We start from the raw sequence: 18,180 nt of genomic DNA, 5'->3' as shown, positions 1-18,180 counted from the left end.
ACACCACCCTTATGGCAGAGACTGAAGAGGAACTAAAGAGCCTCTTGATGAAGATGAAAGAGGAGAGTGAAAAAGCTGGCTTAAAACTCGACATCCAAAAAACGAAAGATCATGGCATCTGGTCCCATCACTTCATGGCAAATAGATGGGGAAACAATGGCAACAGTGACAGATTTTATTTTCTTGGGCTCCAAAATTACTGCAGCCATGAAATTAAAAGACGCCTGCTCCTTGGAAGAAAAGGTATGACAAAAAAGGTATGACAAGTGTATTAAAAGCAGACACATTACTTTGTCAACAAAGGTCAGCAGAGTCCAAGCCATGGTTTTTCCAGTAGTCATGTATAGATGTGAGAGCTGGACCATAAAGAAAGCTGAGCACTGAAGAACTGATGCTTTTTAACTGTGGTTTAGCTCTTGAGAGTCTCTTGGACAGCTAGGAGATCAAACCAGTCCATCCTAACAGAAATCAAGCTGAATGTTCACCAGAAGGACTGATGCTGAAGCTCCAATACTTTGGCCACCTGATGTGAAGAACTGAGTCATTGGGAAAGACCCTGATGCTGGGAAAGACTGAAGGTAGGAGAAGGGGACGACAGATGATAAAGTGGTTGGATGCCATCACTGACTCAATGGACCTGAGTCAGAGCAAGCTCTGGGAGATACTAAAGGACAAGGAAGCCTGGCGTGCTGCTGTCCATGGGGTCACAAAGAGTTGGACAGGACTGAGCGACTGAACAATAAGCTGCCCCAGACAAAGAACCTGTAGGCAGCGGGTGGGGCCAGAAAGGGTTCTCCCTTCCTTTCTCAAGATGGCGGGAACAACAACATGATTGCTGTAGAACTGGATTCAATCAGGGCTGGAACAGAGTGTGTGGGCAAAGGGAGTTAGAGCTATTAGTCCCAGCATTTACGACAGGAGTGTGCTGGAGAGAGCAGCAGGGTGGCAGGAGTTAGAATCACTGAGAACTGAAGGCAAGTGGGGAGAGTCCAATGAGGCCTGGCATGACACGATCTGACGGCTTGAGTCCTGGAAGAGGATAACACTCCAGGAACTTTAAGAAGCACTAACTAAAACAGGAATAATACGTTCCTGCAGAAGCAGTATCAAAAGAATGAAAATACAGTAAAAAAAAAAAAACTTTCAAAAAATCATACTGAAAGTTCTGGAAGCTAGGATATATCCAACATTTAAACCATCACTCACTAAGGAAGATAATCCTATCTTTCCAAGACTTGCACAAGCTTCAACCCTCAGGAGCCACTCACCGCTTTCAGGAGGAGCCATCAACTGCCACATTCTCAGGCGCTGGGCTCCCAGGCCCCTCATCAGAATCCTCTCCATCTTCAGCCCACCCACCCATCAGAATTCAGCCCAAATGTAACCTGTTAAAACCTAAATTCCCACTGCATTTGAGACAAGTAAACATTACACTGTAATCATCTACTCCAGGAACCAAAAGAAACACAGTCCGTCTTGCGGAGCAGTTCTTGTACCTCCGCCTCTATTTAGGGCAGAAAGGCGCAGAACCATGAGGAGGACCACAAAAGCAGCACACAACACCGCCAACTCAGAATTCCAGACCCTCAGCTGCTGAGTGAAACACCGCCCTCCACAGGCGCCACAGAGACCTATTCACAGAGCAAAAAGGTGCCCTGACAGAAGCTGCCAGTTATCCTCCTCTCATTTAATCACACATACAACACTCTCTGAAGAAGGTCAGCCAAGATTATCTAATCAGGATGCTTAAACTTTCTGTACTCATAAAACTTTCTGATTCCTCATAATAATGTTTTTAATAGAGAAGAGTATAAAGGAGGGACTTCCCTGGTGGTCCAGTGGTTAAGAATCTGCCTGTGACACAGGGGACATGGGTTCGATCCCTGATCTGGGAACTAAGATCCCACATGCCCCATGGCAACTAAGCCTGTGAGCCACAACTACCACGTCCACGAGCTCTAGACCCCATGCTCCACAACAAGAGACGCCGCTGCAACGAGAAGCCCACACACCACAACTAGAGCGAAGTCCATGTGCAGCAACAAAGAGCCAAAAAAAAAAAAGATTACAAGGGAGACTGATTATATTAAAATGGTAATCAAAATGGTTATACTATATTAAACAAATTTAGGATTTTTTAAAGTTTATTTCACACTAATGGGGTTCTAGTAGCAGATCCACTAACTACTGTAATTTCGAGGTAGTGATGAGTATAAATGATATTTGATATGCTGCAACAACCATAATGTGATATGCAAACACCTGTGATTTTCACTGGTGATAAAGTCACAGGTCTGTTACTATGTGATTTGTTGCCTATGTTCATAATTGAAGAACACATTAAAACTCAGAAGTTCAGTTAAAAATAAAGATGTAAAATATTTCTTCCCATCTAGGTTGACATACCTCCTAAATTTTAATCAGATTAAGAAGCCCCAGGGAATTCCCTGGCAGCCCAGTGGTTAGGACTCTGTGTTCTAAGTGCCAAGGGCCTGGGGTTCAACCCCTGGCCAAGGAACTAAGACCCTGCAAGCCTCACACTGCAGCCAAAAAAAAAAAAAAAAAAAAAGCCCCAGTAAGTGAATATTGTCTAAAATAGCAGACACCATACACCTCACCACTATTTGTTCATTAATCTTAACACCTGATTACAGTCACATTAGGCCAGGGACCATGTCTTATTTGTCTTTGGGCTTACAGGTCCAATACATGTTAGATGAAGGAACAAGCCATTTATCATCCTACTGGACTGTGGGCTCCCTGACAGCAAGAGATTCAGTCTCAACAACAATGTAGAGCAGGCACTGGAATCTTGAAAGAGTAAGTGTGTGAATATCTTATCTCCTTGGTTGGATGATAATCCTCCTGGGCTCAGGGATCAACTCACACTTCTTTGATTTCCCAGAGTCCAGTATACTGCTTCTCACATAAAACCACTCAAAAAAAATTTTTTTGACGGCATCATGCGGCATGTGGAATCTTAAGTTTTCCAACCAGGGATCAAACCCACATCCTCTGCAGAGCAAACTCGGAGTCTTAACCGCTGGACCCACCAAGAAAGCCCCTAAAACCACTCAAACATTTACTAAATGAAACATTAAGACAATACAGAGCCTCTGAAACAAAAATTAAAGTAGATAATGAGCAACTGGACCAGTTTTGTTGTAGCAAGAACACACATACACACACACAACCCACCCTACCCCACCCTACCCCACCCCACCCCACCCCGCTGCACTGGCGAGCCTGGCATGAACCAACCGACGGAAAAACAGTTTAATGTCACAGGGATAAACTACAATGTGGTTACTTGAAAATATGTTTAAAATATTCCCATTCTTAATTTAAAAATATAAAAACCTTAAAAATTCCTTCCTCATGAATGGTTCTTGCTTCTTCCTCATAAAAATCTACAGTTTCAAGTACATTCTCCTTCTGCTACAAAACAAGATAAAATGTAGCACAAGACTTCCCTGGTGGCACAGTGGATAAGAACCTGCCCGCCAATGCCGAGGACACTGGTTGGATCCCTGATCCCGGAAGATTCCACACGCCGCAGAGCAACTAAGCCCATGCACCACAATGACAGCCTGTGCTCTGCAACAAGAGAAGCCGCTGCGACCAGAAGCCTGAGCACCGCACCACAGAACGGCCCCTGCTCACGGCAGGGGACGGAGAACCCTCGCAAAAGCAACAAAGACCCAGCATAGCCAAAAACTTAAAACAAACAACTAACAACATTGTAAAGCAACTATACTACACAAAAAATATAATAAAACAATATAATTTTTTTAATGTAGCAAGGCTGATTTGACTTGTTTTTAGTATTAATACAATCTACCCTACTGTTCAAAATTCCATACTACAAAATAGAACTGACATTACTCAGTTTACAAATTACCAATTGGCAGAGAAGCAGTGAAGTTGGTAAAAATGCTGAAAGGTAAGACTGGGGGCAGGATAAGCTGGGAGGTTGTGACTGACATGTACACACTACCAAACATAACACAGCCAACTCACAAGGACCTTTTGTACGGCACAGGGGACTCCGCTCAACACTCTGTAACGGCCTATCCGGGGAAAGAATCTAAGAAAGAGTGGACACATATGTAACACATCCACTTTGCTGAATACCTGAAACAAAGCACTGCAAGTCAACTACAGTCCAATAAAAATTTCAAACTGATAATAAATAAGTGGAAAGGGTTAGAAAAGGTAAGAGTAACTGCCAACTAAGGCTCAATCAGAAATGAAGACAAAGCATTTCTGAAATGAGAAATACAAGGCTATACATTTTGGAATTTACACATTTCAGGACAAATCATCTATTTGAAATCCAACCCAGAATTCTTCCACTTGGCAGAGAAACACCTCTCCTCTTCACCTTTACCCCTTAATTCCATCTGATTCGTGTACTGCTTATGCCATGTGCCGAGCACTTTCTACTTTTATTACAATTATCAAGACGAAAATACAAGTTCCGTACAGATAGGAGGTATCTTAATTTACCTTCATGTCACCCACAAGAGATAGTAGTAACTTGTATATAGCAATTCAGCAAAAAACGCTTGATGAATAAGGATTATTTTTTCCAAAACAAGACATATCTTGTACTCATTATGAAAAACAGATGCCAAATGTTCAGAGGATAACCTGTCATTGATACTCTCAATTTTAAATGCCCTGAAAATTAAAATTGAGAATGTCTACCAAATAAAAGTTATTTCTAATTTTGATGTCTATTCCTAAATAACAAATAGGACCACATTTCGTATTTCTGCACAAACTAACCTAGCTGAGATATAAATTAAAATGGTCTCTAAGTCAATACCAGACTATAAAAATCTTTACATTTATTTTAAAAATAAGGTTCTTTAGGCCTATAGCCAAACTAGTCAGCAACAAAATCCACTACGTTTTGATTCTTGCTCAAGTTTTCTACCATAGTAGAATAAACACTTAAAGTTACTAGATGATTAACTCAATGATAATACATATAGGTGACAAGTTTCTTGAGGGCATAGACTTTGTCTATACTCAGCACTGACTCAAGAGACATGAGTTTGAACAAACTCTTATAGAGAGTGAAGGACAGGGAAACCTGGCGTGCTGCAGTTCATGGGGTCGCAGAGTTGGATGTGACTTAGTGATTGAACAACAAAAACGTATCTAGCACCACGTATCTGGGAGGTACGCCCCACAAATATTTGCTGAAAGATTTGACAATCATCCTAGCTCCTGGCTCTCACTGACACGCTCTGGGAGCTTCTCACCACGGCTCACATCCACCCATGTAGCCTCTCCAAGTATCAGCACCATCCTCCTCTTCAAGGCCAAGGGGACCAGGGTATCACAGGCAAGCTTCTCAAGCCTGCTTTAGGCGATAAACATGCTTCCCCCTCAGTACAGATGATTCTATAGTCAAATAAATTAATCTTTATATAAATACCTCAGAAGTCATTAAGTGGCCCTTAATGGGGAAAAAAAAAGATTTTCATCCAATTCCATATGTGCCCTACTAAACTAAGTATAAAATTTCTCAAAGTGAATTTGATATAAAAAAAAATTCCAAACTTCTAAGCCTCTTCTAAATAATAAATGGGGAGCAGAGCAGTGTGAAAATACAAATGGGGAGAAGGGTGTGAACATGACCTTCTTTTAGAGCAATCTAGTATCTAAGACCAGTCTGTGGATAAAAAGCTTTAAAAGGCACGTAGTTCACTCTCCCACGTGAAGCATGAATCCCCCGGTCACCAACAGGTGGTCCTGCAGTCTTTGACACAGAGACTTTGGTATCTCCTATACAGAACACTCATTGTCTCTCAAGTCAACCCATAACTGTCCTGGATAACTCCATCTCAAAAAACATTTTGGCTATTATTATTAACTGACCTTCTGACCCCAGCTTCATCTCAGCATGGTGTACCCAAGCTTTTTCTAGCAATAAAGACCTAGAATCACTATATGTTCAACCGCTTTCACAACACACCCCACTCTTCCCAATTCCCATTCAAGATGTAGGCAATGAATCCAAATCAGGAGACACCTCCCCAGTACAAAGATAAATTTTCATTTAAAAATCACTGAGCACAGAATCATACAATTTTAAGAAGTGAAAGGCCTTGTATGTGTTTTAGTTGCTTAGTCCACCTCTTTGCGACCCCATGGACTGTAGCCTGCCAGGTTTCTCTGTCCATAGCATTTTCCAGGCAAGAATACTGGAGTGGGTCGCCATTTCTTTCTCCAGGGGATCTTCCCAAACCAAGGACCGAACCCTGGCCTCCTGAATTGCAGGCAGATTCTTAACCGAAAAGGCCTTGGACACCATCTAATTCTACTTTTCATCTCTTGTAGGAATTGTTTCAATCTCTGGACAGTACATCTATGGCCCAGAATCTTAAGATGGCAAGCAAAATGTAAAGGCTCTTTGCTTTGAATGTTAAGTAATTCTGAGTGTAGCTTTAAAAACTTGTTTGATTCAATTTAAAAAGGAGGAGGACTTCCCTGGGGGTCCAGGGGTTAAGCATCTGCCTGCCAATGCAGGGCAGAGACACGTTCCACCCCTGGTCTGCGAAGATTCCACACGCTGTAAGCCCCCGAGCCACAGCTACTGCAGCCTGCGCTCTGCAAAAAGAGGAGGAGAAGTCAGAGCACCGCAACCAAAAAGGAGCCCCGACTCAGAGCAATTGGAGAAAGTCCGCGCACAGCAGCCGAGAGCCAGAGCACCATACAACCATAAACAAACAACTGTTCTACAGGGGGGGTCAGGAAGGCATAAACTGGGGTAAACAAGGTCCTCCACAGAGAACTACATTCAACAGCCTATAATAAACCATAATGGAAAAGGATATGAAAAAGTATATAGGCATATATATAGATAACTGAATCACTCTGCTGTACACCAGAAACTAATACAACACTGCAAATCAATCATGCTTCAATAAAATATTTTCTAAAAACCTGAAAAGTTGTTTGACAGCACATAGGTCTGGTAGGTAACATGGTTTGATAGAAGCAGATCAAAAGTAACCTGCACCATTTGGCTGCTTTCCACCACTTCACTGTCTCTTGCTACATAATTTCCCAGTTATAAAGAGATAAATTTGTTACCAACTAACAATAATTTAAAACATCTTTTGAGGGGACTTCTTTGGTGACCCAGTGGCTAAGACTCTGTGGCTCTCAACGCAGGGGGCCAAGATGTGATCCCTCGTCAGGGAACTAGATCCCACTTGCTGCAACTGAGAGAGCTGACAGGTTGTGCAGTGAAGACGGAAGACCTGGTCTGCTGCAACTAAAACCGGTGCAGCCAAACAATAAATAAAAATAAATATGAAAAAATACTTTCAGTTTTTAATAAAATAAAACATCTTTTGGGAATCCCTTGGCAGTCCAGTGGTTAGGACTCGGCTCTTTCACTGCCGGGAACCTGAGTTCAATCCCTGATCAGGGAACTAAGAACCTGTAAGCTGTGTAGTTCAGCAAAAAAAAAAAGTTTTTTTTAATTTAAAAAAATAAAATAAAAATGTCTTTTAAAAGATATGAGCTACTAAAGATACCTGGTAATTTTGGGCCTAAAACTGAATATATCTTCCAGCACCTAAAGATCGTTCTTTAAACTAATGTATGCGGCTGCATCAGGTCTTAGTTGTCGAATGCAGGATCTTCTGTTGCTGTGCACGGGCTTCTCTCTAGTTGTGGCATGAGGGCTAAGTTGCTCCAGTTTACATGGGATCTTAGTTCCTGGACCAGGGATTGAACCCAGGGCCCCTGAATTGCCAGGCATATTCTTAACCACTTGACCATTAGGGAAGTCCCTAAAGAGCTTTTTAAAGTAGGACATAGATGGACATGGACGCTTTACCCAGTCATTCACTCAACAAATTTAACTGTAGGGGTCTACTCCATGTAGGAAAACAGAGAAAACAGAAAAGACACCCAATTCTAAGGGAGCTTTGTTTCTAGAAGAGATAGAGAGTTACAAATTGAGAATCAAGTTCTAGAAAGGCAAAGTACAGGATGCTATAAAAACATATAATGGGGAAAACTGATCTAGACTGAGAATTCAAAGAAGGATATGCTGAGAAGTGATGCTCAAGCAGGAATCTGAGTGGCGGCATTCACATTTATGCTAAAACAGATCTCCATAAAATCAGAGTTGGTACAATAAGCCCAGTACCTTGGCATCTTTATACTGAAACCTCTTTTTAAAAAAAAAAGGAAACCAAAGTATGCCATAAAGAAAGCTAGTAGCTGAAAGTTCTTGGGTAGAAGGGTAGGGTCTCACTCATCTTTTGGTATCCCACATTACCTTGCCGAGTAGAATTATCATCATAGTAGTCACTTAAATCTTCGCTGAAACAATGAGTTTACCCTCAGTATTAAATCAGTGTCCATATTATTTTTAATTCAGAAAAATAAATTTATAAAACTAGATGTTTTCACACAAGAAACCCTACTCGGAACTTTGGTTCTGAAAAGAAATGATGCTTTTATCTACCTCACAGGATTGCAAGATTCAATAAGATTACACAGGGCAAAATGCCGGGGTAAATTCTGAAGAGCTTGAAGTACACGGTTATCTGTGCAACCAAAAAGCTAGATCAGTCTCTTCTCACTAAGACAGCTGTTTAGATTCAGTTGTGCTTCTTTGTCATGAATTTTTTACCTCGAGAAAAAAACTGATTCACAGTTTGCACATCCTCTCTAGCCTTGGCTTTCTCCAAAGGGGTGCGACTCCATAAACTGAAGGTCCCTTTCAGCTCTAGCAACTGACCTGTGTTTTCCCAGGGCCAAGATTACACTCCTCACCTTAGGTCTCTGACTACCTCCTCATTTACTCTAATTCCCCAGGACTCCACACTTGCTTTCAGGAATGACAGTACAGAGTTCACAATTTAAGGTTTTTAAAAGACCTAGTTTTGCAGCAGTGTGCATGGGCCTAGGGAATATTACACTTAGTGACATAAGTCAGAAAAAGACAAATATTGTATGACATCACATATTACATGTGGAATCTAAAAAATCATACAAATGAACATCTATGTAAAACATAAAGACTCACAGATAAAACAAACTAGCAGTTACCAAAGGGAAGAGGAAGGCAGAAGGGGCGAGTTATGGATACAGGATGAGAGACACAAACGATGTATAAAATAAATAAGAAACAAGGGTATACTGTATGGCACAGGGAATTACAGCCATTATCTTATACTTTTAATGGAGTATAATCTGTAAAAATACTGAATCACTATGCCTTATACCTGAAACTAATATTATACTATAAACCAACTATACTTTAATAACATAAAAGACCCACAGTCAGATTTAAGTTGAATGTATTCATCCAATTTAAATCTTCTAAATGACATAAATGATCTGATTGTTGTAAAACTTTGTATGCCCCAAAGGAAAAAATTTTTAAAGAGTTAAAACAACGAAATGTCAAAAACAGATTTATAACTCCTAACCCCAAAAAGTAAAATTTGAAGTTTTTTAAATTAAGGTTTAATTCACCTTTAATTAAGGTTTTTTAATTAAGGAAAAGTATCTGCTATGTTTTAAAATCAGAAAATGGAGTCATAAAAACAATCAGTTATACTCAGAAGTAACAGAAAATAAATGCAAACTCATTCATGGACATGATTTTTTTAAAAAATTACAGTGGCTAGAAAAGAGCTTAAATGTCCAACATATAATGCGAATGTATCCACAAGATATTACCACATGAAAATGAAATTTTACAGAAAAGTTAATGTGCTCAAGTAAATTACACAGCTGAAGGCTCATTTACATGTTTAAGATTTGTCTTGTTTAAAATCATTTTTTGGTGTAGTTTTGAAAAGATCTTGTAGTTTATCCTTCATTGAGTAGGACTAAAAGTAGGCACCATTATGATACTTCCAGGCAAGAGACCTATTTTTATGATGCAAACCAGAGATACCAGGTACAGATACAGTTTGCCACTAAAATGCTTCAGAAACAGCATATTTTAGAAGAAAAAAAAATTTTTTTAAGGTAATGTCTACACTAGTGACAATATATTTAGCTTTTAGGCACTTTTAAATTATTTTGTAAATCAATTTAATAACTTAAAATTCTAAACTTATTTTCAGAGAAAAAGCTGATCCTTTCAGTCACTGCATCAATGTCAAGATAAACGCTCCTGTTTGACAGATGCTCTTAACGCTTATTTGAACTGTATTTCACACCTACTGAATGTCTGGGGCCTTTAAAGTCCATTATAGTCATAATGCTAAAAATCACAACAGCTGTACTGCAATCCTCTCTCTTAAAGAGCTGCAGACAGACGTGAAGCAACTCGTCAAAGGCCGCCCAACAAGCCAGCGACAAAGTTGAGGGTATGACTAGAAACTTCAACTCCTAGACTACTACTTCAGACTTCCAATTCTGTAAGAGAACAAAGTCAAGCGATTTACCTGCAGTAATTTACAACAGGATACCTCAAACACAGTAGTATACTTAGCACAGACACTAACAGAAAGGCTCACCTAGAACTAATGAGACAACTTGCTCTACCTAGATACCACTGCCACATTCCTAGATCTTGTAACCAAGCAAAAACCCACTGCTTCTGGACACAGTATATCCTGGGAAACGTTCACCCTTCAATACATACAATCTATTTTCACACTAACTGACCATTTATAAATTAATCTGTTAACACCTTTTCCCACGCCCAGGTGCTGTCGGGGGCGGGGGGGAGGGTGGGGGGCGCTGGTGAGGGCATTAATTTCCTCATTTTCCCAAGAGTCAACTCCCAGACGGCGTACCTCAAAAGTAAGCAGTTCTCAATGAGAACACAGTTACGTAGTCAATGAAAGAAAAGTTCTAATAAGTTCCTTCTTTCAAAGAGATACTTTAAGAGGATGATTACATGCTTGCCAGAATTACTGTTAAAATCGCCCGCCCAGAATAATGGTTCTTGTGAAGCAGCTTTTAAGGCATATCTCTCCCTTGCTGGGCACATACAGTCTGACTTGTTAGACGAGGATGGATCTGGGCACGCTCCTACAGCATCCCTAGGAAGCAGCTCAGTTCACTGAAAACATCTCCTCCACTCCCAAGTGTGGTCCTCATTCCGTTCCATACTGTAAGGGACAAGATGACCCCTCCCTTAACAATCTTTCAGAAGGAAGGTTCCCTCCGCGGAGACAAGTTGACAGCCGGCCTCCCTCGGATGATTTTTTTTTTTTTTTTTATTGGAAACTGCCAAGTGTTAACAGCAGAAGAGGCTCCTAGTGAGCGGCGGTGCGGCAGCAGGTGAGGTGGCCCTTGGTGCCGAGCCGGTCCATTTCTGACCGAGTCCTCCGCCTCCCGGCCGGGTTCCGCCTTACAAATCTGCCCCCAGCCGCCCCTGGTCTCTCACCCAGAGCCGGACTCGCAACCCGCCCCGGGAGGCGAGACGGCCCAAGCCGCGACCAGACGGCCACCCCACCTCTTCCGGGGACTCGCAGGCCCGGCTCCCCGGCCGTGTCAGAACCTGACAAACCCTGCCGGAGGGGCGGCAGCCGGCCCCACACGTTCCCGGGGGCCTCCCGGCCGGAGCCCCACACCCGCGGCCCCTCTCCACCGCCCCCGCCGCCGCCACTCTCCTCCTCCCGAATCCCCCCTTCCTCAGGAGCACTCCGGTGGAGTTACCGGCCCACTCCAAAGTGAGAGCGGTGGCCACCCCGGCGGCCACCCCGGCCTCCCGCTGTCACCGCCCTGCCCCCGACCTCTGCCCACGCCGGGGCGAAGTCCCGCTGACGCCCCCGGTCGGTACCTTGCGGACCCCCTTGTAGATATAGAAGTAGAGCTCCCGGCCCACATTGAAGCAGAGGCGGTCGCCGTTACCAGACTGGTCGTTGAGGTTTACGAAGGAGACGCGGACAGGGTTAGAGCCCTGCGAGTTGAAGGGCACCCGGTTGGGCCGGCTGTACTCCGAGTGCGGCAGCAGCTTGTACAGACCTTCCCGGGTGGTGAATTGGGTCTTAATCTCGTTCATCTCCTTCCCTCCTCCCTCCGTCGCCATCTTGGAAAGCAGCGTTCATCCTGCCCTAAGTGCCCGGATCACGCCCACCGCGCAGGCGCCGTCCCCGGGCTCTCGCTCTTTCCTCCCTCCCCCCCACCACGCCCCCGCCCCTTCCTTCTGGCCCCTCCCACCCGCGAGCCGGCCCCGCGGAGGCTGGCGAGGAGAAGGGGCGGGCTTGTTTACGGCCCGACTGCGCAGGCGTGCTCACCTGGCGCGCTCCACGCGGCGGGGCGTCCGCAGGCTCCTCCCCCCGCCGGGCGCGGCCTCGGCGCGACCCCAGAAGCGCGCAGGTGTTGCGGTGCAGGGTAGGGGCCGGTGGGCTGACTGGACTGAGCCGGCTAGCGAAAGCCGCGGCCGGGCTGAGGTTGGCGGCTCTGAGGGAAACTCGGGCCCTGCCCTGAGAGGTCCCGAGACCTTTAGGGGCTGAGGAGGGAGCCGCTTCAGCAGCCGGCAATTCGGGGTCGGCGCGTGGGGTGCGGCAAACAAGCGCGGAAGCCCCAGTGTTCTGACCCAGGGGAGGGCGCGGGGGAGCCCCGAGTCTGGGAGGGGGCGGGCCCTCTGTCCTGATCCTCCGTTAGGCTGCCCCGCGCGACCGTTTGGATGCGCGAGTCAGGAAGCCCCTCTGCGCTTCCCAGAATCCGTTTCCGAGAAGGACCTCAGCTTGCCGCTTCATCTTTTTTCTTTTTTCTTTTTTTAGACGGATTGGCGGGGAATGGACGTATAGATACGTAACATCTGTGTTTGTTAGTCAAATATCTGCATACCTATCTGTGGTGAGCATTGGCTAATTTCAGGAAAGCAGGTTGTGTCGGCGCTTCTGTTTCTTAAGTTTGTCTCCACCAGGTGTTTAGAGAAAAGGGGAGGATGGATCTGGGCACGCTCCTACAGCATCCCTAGGAAGCAGCTCAGTTCGGGGTCGGGGAAATGACTTTGGGAACCAGATACTGAATCGAAGCAGGATTCCCTTCTCTTGCTCCACAGTTTATTAAGAGCTCTCATAAAGTTGAACGCTGTTGATTTTTGTATCAGGCTCAAGTGGAATCTGCAGAATGGTTTACTCCACGTAGTTGTGGGGATATACTGTACTCGGTCTCGATTGTAAAGCAGGCACGCAGATTAAACCATCACCCTTTTATCCCTGGGTTTCTTAGCATATTGCACTAGAGTAAGAGAGTTTCTCAAGTGATAAAACATTCTGATAGACTTTCGCGGAGTTGGAGTGCGAGGCCAATATTTGTTACACCAACAATGTTCTGTTCCCTCAGTACAAATCATAGATGGAGGGTCACAAAAGAAGTAGAGGGAGGTATGTTGTGAAGAGGAGTTTAAATCATAAACATTTTACGTATCACAAAGCAAGCAGATGCCAGTGCAGACGGCGTCACTGATGTAATAATGCGTTTGACGCTGACATCCCGTAGCCGATGTGCATGTTGGCAGAAAAGCTCTAGAGTAAAATCCTACTTAAAGAATAGATTCCTAAAACACCTAAAATTTTGTGTTACAATTGTTCTGATGTTATGTCTTCTGCTAAAAGTCAGATAGGTATCAGAAGTCTTTATAAATGCCACAATGTATTCTAGTTCCCGTGGATTTACCCCCAATTTCCTATAACTATGTTATTTTACGTTGAAAATGTGTATAATCTCCTTGAAGGGTAGTGACATCCTGAATCGTCTAAAAATAATTCAACTGTGTTCCTTAGTTACCACGGGGGAAAAAATAATAATACTTGGAGAAGAAAAAAAAACCTAAGCTAGCAGAAATTAACCCTCAAATTAACCACAACTTTCAATTATCAATAATACCTATAACCTTAGGGTTCTATTAAGGTTTTATTCTATATAAATTTAACATTTGATTGTGATCACAGTAATAATAGGTTGTTCACTTTGTCCCATCCAAATCCTTTCAAAAATTTAATAGTTTTCCTCTTTTCATTTACCCTGCTACACACTCAACTCAATAAATAACACCAAATTTATATAACTGGGCCTGACTGATTTTCAGTTTCAAACCGGGCATTTTTACATGGATTTGTGCCTCAGATTCATCAGCCTCTAAATCTTATCCATATTCTCAAAGTTGAGTCATTATAGCTTCTTGCATATAGCTTTCCTTAGCAATATACCTCTCCTTCATTTCACTTTTTTCTCTCAACTTTCCTGGAATAGACAACTACCAAGATAATTTTCTTGAAACAATGCTTTAGATACTACATTATTTTGCCCCCAAAACTCTCAATGACTTTGATTATCCATACTATTCTGTTTTGCATGACTCCTCCATTCCAGTCAAACTCTTCTGCCATCACCCTTAGCTCTTTGCCCTACCATGGGAAGATCTAGGTAGAGCTGACCAAGCAGAGGAAAAAAATCCCACAGGGTACCCAAGGCAGGAGTGTGCATAGCATGTGCAAGGAATAGCAAGACAGCCAGTGTGGCCAGAGCAGAGTGAGTGAGGAAGCTTTAAGAATTGCAGGCTTTAAGAATCCATTTGGGAAACTTCCTTCATGGTTCAGTGGTTAGGACTCCGTACTCCCAATGGAGGCGACCTGGGTTCAATCCCTGATCGAAGAACTAAGATCCTGCATGCCATGGCCAAAAAAAATTTTTTTAATTAATAAAAACTAAAAGAATCTATTTGCTTGCTGGTTTGAGAGTAGACTCAGGGAGACATGAGTGGACAGGGAGGCTGCTTCAGAGGCTAGCAGTAGTATTCCAGGCCAAGGATGATGGAGGCTTGGATGAGAAGTGGTGGCAATTGAGGTTAAGAAAGACTAGAGAATCCTAGTTACATTCTGAAGGTAAATTCAATGGGATTTCCCAGCAGATAAGAGGTGGCTTGTGGGAGATATGAAAGAGTCAAGAATGACCCCACGATGGGCAGCTGGAGGATGGAAGTACCATGAACTGAGATGAAAAGGCTGGTTAAGAGCAGGTTTTGAAAGGAGGATTAGGGTTTCCCTGGTGAATCAGTGGTAAAAAATTCACTTGCTGGTGCAGGAGACACAGGTTCAATCCCTGATCCGGGAAGATCCCACATGCTGCAGAACAACGAAGCCCATGAGCCACAACTATCAAGTCTGTGCTCTCGAGTCCACAAGCCGCAATTACTGAGCCTGAGCACCAAAACTACTAAAGCCCGCACACCTAGAGCCTGAGCTCTGCAACAAGAGAAGCTACTGCAGTGAGAACCCTGAGCACAGCAGCTAGAGAGTAGCCTCTGCTGACTGCAACTAGAGAAAAGCCCAAGCAGCAACGAAGACCCAGGAAAATAAACAGAATTCTAAAAAAAAAAAGGAAGACCAGGAGCTCAGTTTTGAGCATGTTGGGTGTGGGATGTCTATGAGGCGTTAATAGGAAATGTCCAGGAGGCAGTTGAATAATCGGGTCTGGATAGAAGTCTAGCCCACTAGCATGTGCATGTATTCAGCAGTCCTTAGCTGATAGATGGCCTCTAAAGCCTGGATCCTGTCACCAAGGGAGTGAATGGGCACAGTGGGACAATCTAGGAGGTGGGAGAGAAGAGGAATATTTGTTGATGAAAAAGAGCATACTATTTTTTTTTTCAACTTAATACATAGGAGTATTCACTTTAGACCAAATGTTGTTTTTTCCAACTCAGAGATTGGTTCATTAAGATGCTGAAAAGCAGTGTTTTGGTTTTTTTTTAAACCTTGAAGAGAAACAGTGTTTGCCACAGTGACCTTGGGCTTCTTAGATTGCCGGGGTAAAGAACCTGCTTGCCAGTGCAGGAGTCCCAAGAGGTGCGGGTTCAATCCCTGGGTCAGGAAGATTCCCTGGAGGAGGAAATGGCAACCCACACCAGTATTTTTGCCTAGAAAATTCCATGGACCGAGGAGCCTGGCAGGCTATGACTAGTCCATGGGGTTGCAAAGAGTCGGACATGACTGAGCTCGCATGCACAGCGACCTTATAAAGAAAAATGGGCACAGACAAGTGTCTTTAGAAACTACACTGGTGCTCTTTACTGGCTCATTATATACAGTAACCAATCTCTCAAATTTAGCTTGTTGATGAGCTTATTCTATTATTAATCACATCGTGACTTGGTACTTCTTATAACACTGTTATGGGAATGGAAAACAAATTTGGAAAACAGCATGTAACGTAGTGTCCTTAATACACCACTCCAACTTTGTATTTCAGATGTGCAGACTGGTTAAACTGACACACCATTGGAATTGTTCAGTTATGATATGTACAAATTGATCTTGTGTAAAGCATCTTATTCTCTAACCGTTATCAAGTGGATGCAATACTTAATATTTCACACATGCTTTGCAATAAAAGTACTTTTTAAAGAGCTCTTTTAGGGTTTTCTAAGGGGCTTCCCTCATGGCTCAGATGTTAAAGAATCTGCCTAGATGCAGGAGACTCAGATTCAATCCCTAGGTCAGGAAGATCCCCTGGAGAAGGTGCTGAAGAAGACTCTTGAGAGTCCCTTGGACTGCAAAGATATCAAACCAGTCAATCCTAAAGGAAATCAACCCTGAATATTCACTGGAAGGACATGCTGAAACTCCAGTACTTTGACCACTTGAGCTGACTCATTGGAAAAGACCCTGATGCTGGAAAAGGCTGAGGGCAGAAGGAGAAAGGGGTGACAGAGGATGAAATGGTTAGATGGCATCACTGACTCAATGGAGTTGAGCAAACTCCGGGAGATAATGAAGGACAGGGAAGTCTGGCACACCGCGGTGTGTGGGATGGCAAAGAGTTGGACGACTTAGTGACTGAACAACAGTGCCGCTTAAAGGAAGTGCCTACTCCGTGGGCATTTTGCCAAGAGCTCCCACACACCCTGGTCTTCATGTACCACCTGGTGATGGAGGTACCCTTATCTCCTGTCCACACATGACAAAAGAGAGCAGTGAAGTGACTTGTCCAAATTATTACTCTACAATTAGGTATTAATAGAAACAAAACTTGAATTTAGATCTTAAAAGAGAAACATCTTGGAGTAAAGTAACAACAAAATATACTCATCTTTAAACCATACATTAATGAAGGGGGAAGAATAGCAGTTCAGATGAAGCAAACATCTGTATTTTTAAATTTAAAAAAAAAAAATTGAGTGCTCGCTTTGGCAGCACATATACTAAAATTGGAACGATACAGAGAAGATTAGCATGGCCCCTGCGCAAGGATGACACGCAAATTCGTGAAGCGTTCCATATTTAAAAAAAAAAAAAAAATTGAAGTATGGTTGATTTACAATGTTGTGTTAATTTCTACTGTACACCAAAGTGATTCAGTTATATATGTATATATACATATACACATTCTTTTTATATTCATCTCCACTGTGGTTTATCACAGGATATTGAATATAAATCCCTGTGCTATACAGTAAGACCTTGTTTATCCATTCTATGTAAAATAGTTTACATCTGCTAATCCCAAGCTCTCACTCCATCTTTCCCTCATCGCCCTCCCCCTTGACAGCCAGAACTCTGTTCTCTAGCAAACATGTATTTTTTTTTAATTCAAACGTTTTTTAAAAAACTCAAAACTAGAAAACACAACCCACAGAATAGAAGAAAATACTTGCAAATCAGGTACCTGATAAGATAATTGTGTGTGTAATGTATAGACAACTCCTACAACTTAAAAAAACAACCTAGCTTTTAAATGGGCGAAGGACTTGAATAGACATTTCTCCAAGAAGATATACAAGAAGGCCAGTAAGCACATGAAAAGATGCTCAGCATCACTGTCATCAGACAAATGCAAATCAAAGCCACAGTGAGATCCCACTTCACACCCACTAGGATGGCTATGCTCAGTAAGACGCGTAATACCAGGGGATGAGTATGTGGAGAAATCCAAACCCGAATATCCTGCTGGTAGGAACAGAAAACAGCGCAACCACTTTGGAAAATAGTCTAGTGTTCCTCAAAAGTTTAAACAGTTACCAATGACCTAGCCATTCATGTCCACACAAAAACTTGTACATGAACGTACATAGCAGCATTAGTCATAATAGCCAAAAATTAGAAACAATCCAGATGTCCGCTAACTGATAAATGGATAAACAAAATGTGGTGTATCCGTGCAGTCAGATTTTATTCAGCCACAAAAAGAAATGAGGTACCAATGTGTGCTATGGTGTGGATGGAC

General features: G+C 43.0%; 1 protein-coding gene and 1 non-coding gene across 11 annotated transcripts in view; one reads left to right on the top strand and one right to left on the bottom strand.

Moving 5' to 3' along the window:
• WDR20 (WD repeat domain 20) overlaps positions 1–12,085 on the bottom strand; it is a 64,236-nt gene extending 52,151 nt beyond the window's left edge. For 3 of the 10 annotated variants that reach the window (XM_043489702.1, XM_043489703.1, XM_043489709.1), the window contains exon 1: positions 11,786–12,083. In XM_043489702.1, the coding sequence (XP_043345637.1) occupies positions 11,786–12,034 (249 nt within the window). In that variant the 5' untranslated portion in view covers positions 12,035–12,083. Of the gene's footprint in view, positions 1–11,785 lie in introns of all 10 variants that reach the window. The other 7 variants (XM_043489704.1, XM_043489713.1, XM_043489701.1 and 4 more) reach the window with 5 other exon arrangements.
• Positions 12,086–17,134: 5,049 nt separating this feature from the next.
• On the top strand, positions 17,135–17,241 carry LOC122419951. The gene has a single exon (XR_006263151.1). It is a non-coding gene; the product is annotated as a U6 spliceosomal RNA (small nuclear RNA).
• The last annotated feature ends 939 nt before the right edge of the window (positions 17,242–18,180 follow it).

The sequence above is a fragment of the Cervus canadensis genome, chromosome 17 (genome assembly GCF_019320065.1).
Source record: "Cervus canadensis isolate Bull #8, Minnesota chromosome 17, ASM1932006v1, whole genome shotgun sequence".
NCBI lineage: Eukaryota > Metazoa > Chordata > Mammalia > Artiodactyla > Cervidae > Cervus > Cervus canadensis.
The sequence above is the reverse complement of the archived record's forward strand: the minus strand, read 5'-3'. Positions and strand labels throughout refer to the sequence as shown.